Source organism: Sitophilus oryzae, unplaced genomic scaffold, assembly GCF_002938485.1.
Source record: "Sitophilus oryzae breed Bouriz unplaced genomic scaffold, Soryzae_2.0 scaffold_191_pilon_pilon, whole genome shotgun sequence".
NCBI lineage: Eukaryota > Metazoa > Arthropoda > Insecta > Coleoptera > Curculionidae > Sitophilus > Sitophilus oryzae.
In genome coordinates, this window is record NW_022146635.1 from 14864 (window position 1) to 15924 (window position 1061).

The 1061-nt window shown below is 30.1% G+C and overlaps 1 protein-coding gene across 1 annotated transcript; it reads right to left on the minus strand.

Moving 5' to 3' along the window:
- Positions 1-424: 424 nt before the first annotated feature.
- Positions 425-848, minus strand: LOC115883489 (protein croquemort-like). Its single transcript, XM_030901853.1, has 2 exons — positions 779-848; positions 425-721 (listed from the first exon to the last, which is right to left on the minus strand). Exons 1-2 carry the CDS (start codon positions 835-837, stop codon positions 454-456), a joined length of 327 nt encoding a protein of 108 aa, XP_030757713.1. The 5' UTR covers positions 838-848; the 3' UTR covers positions 425-453.
- Positions 849-1061: the final 213 nt, after the last annotated feature.

Genomic DNA, 1061 nt, shown 5'->3' on the forward strand with positions numbered 1-1061 from the left:
CGGGGTGTGGGGGCATTACCTGACGTCATTTGTAAAAGTGCAATCAATACATTTCAACATTTACAATAAAGAGTACAAAATAGAGCATTAGAGACTAGTTTGTAGAAGTTGATTTATTTATAATAACTACGATCAAATATTATGCAGATCGTATACTGAGATTTCAAATTCACAATAAAAAAAACTTAAAAATAATATCTATTGATTAACTATTGACTAAGTAATTGCTAAGCAGGATATTATTTATTTAAATCTTTTAATTGACTCCATTTTCCTTATTCGATGTTAATTACTTTGTCCCTATTTAACCATCTTCGTATCTATTGCGGTTTCCGATATACCAATGCTCGTACCTCAAATTTGTAGCACCCAGTATAATAAAATCAAACTAGCTAGTACAAAAAGTCGATTTATTTACAAAATTGGTATAAAAATATTATCTAAATATTTTTGTCACATCTTTACTATCTTTTCATTTAAAGGAATTTCTTCTGGAAAGTATTTTTTAATAATATCAGAAGGCAAACAAAAATTAAGCATTAAACATGCAGCCCAAATGGTTAGGAATATTCCTATTACAATTAAAAAGAATGAAGAATATCGTAAATAGTCCGGTAATCCTTGAATTACTCTTAGTTTAATTGCTAAATCGTCGTTCAGTTCAACTGTTTGACTAAAATAGAATATCGGCATGTAAATCTTTGGCATATTTCTGTATAAACTGGAATAAAAAGAATAATTGATTATATTTTGAGTAAATGAGATCAGTTAATATTACCTAAGTCCTTGTATAGGCTGAAGCAACATATTCAGTTGCATATTTGCAGAAAGTTCCATAATGATGCCGGAATTCTGCAAACAAGTAGGTAATTTTCATTTATTAAATTTACATACTAAGGGCTGGCAAAGGTAAGTCTTGGGTCAGATTTCCGTATGTAAGAAGAGTACAATGCGTTTATAATGTACTGAACAAAGAACAAAGAGAGGATAATAAACACGTTGCCAAACGTATAAAATAAACCGAGAAACTGTGCATCGCTAAGAGACGTGGAAGGGGATAT

What these genes read in the sequence shown, in the direction of transcription:
- LOC115883489 (XM_030901853.1), bottom strand. Translation starts at nt 837, where the DNA reads ATGGAACTTTCTGCAAATATGCAACTGAATATGTTGCTTCAGCCTATA. An exon ending in CAGCCTATACAAGGACTTAG is followed by an intron (nt 722 to 778) that starts GTAATATTAACT and finishes TTTTTATTCCAG; the next exon opens with TTTATACAGAAATATGCCAA.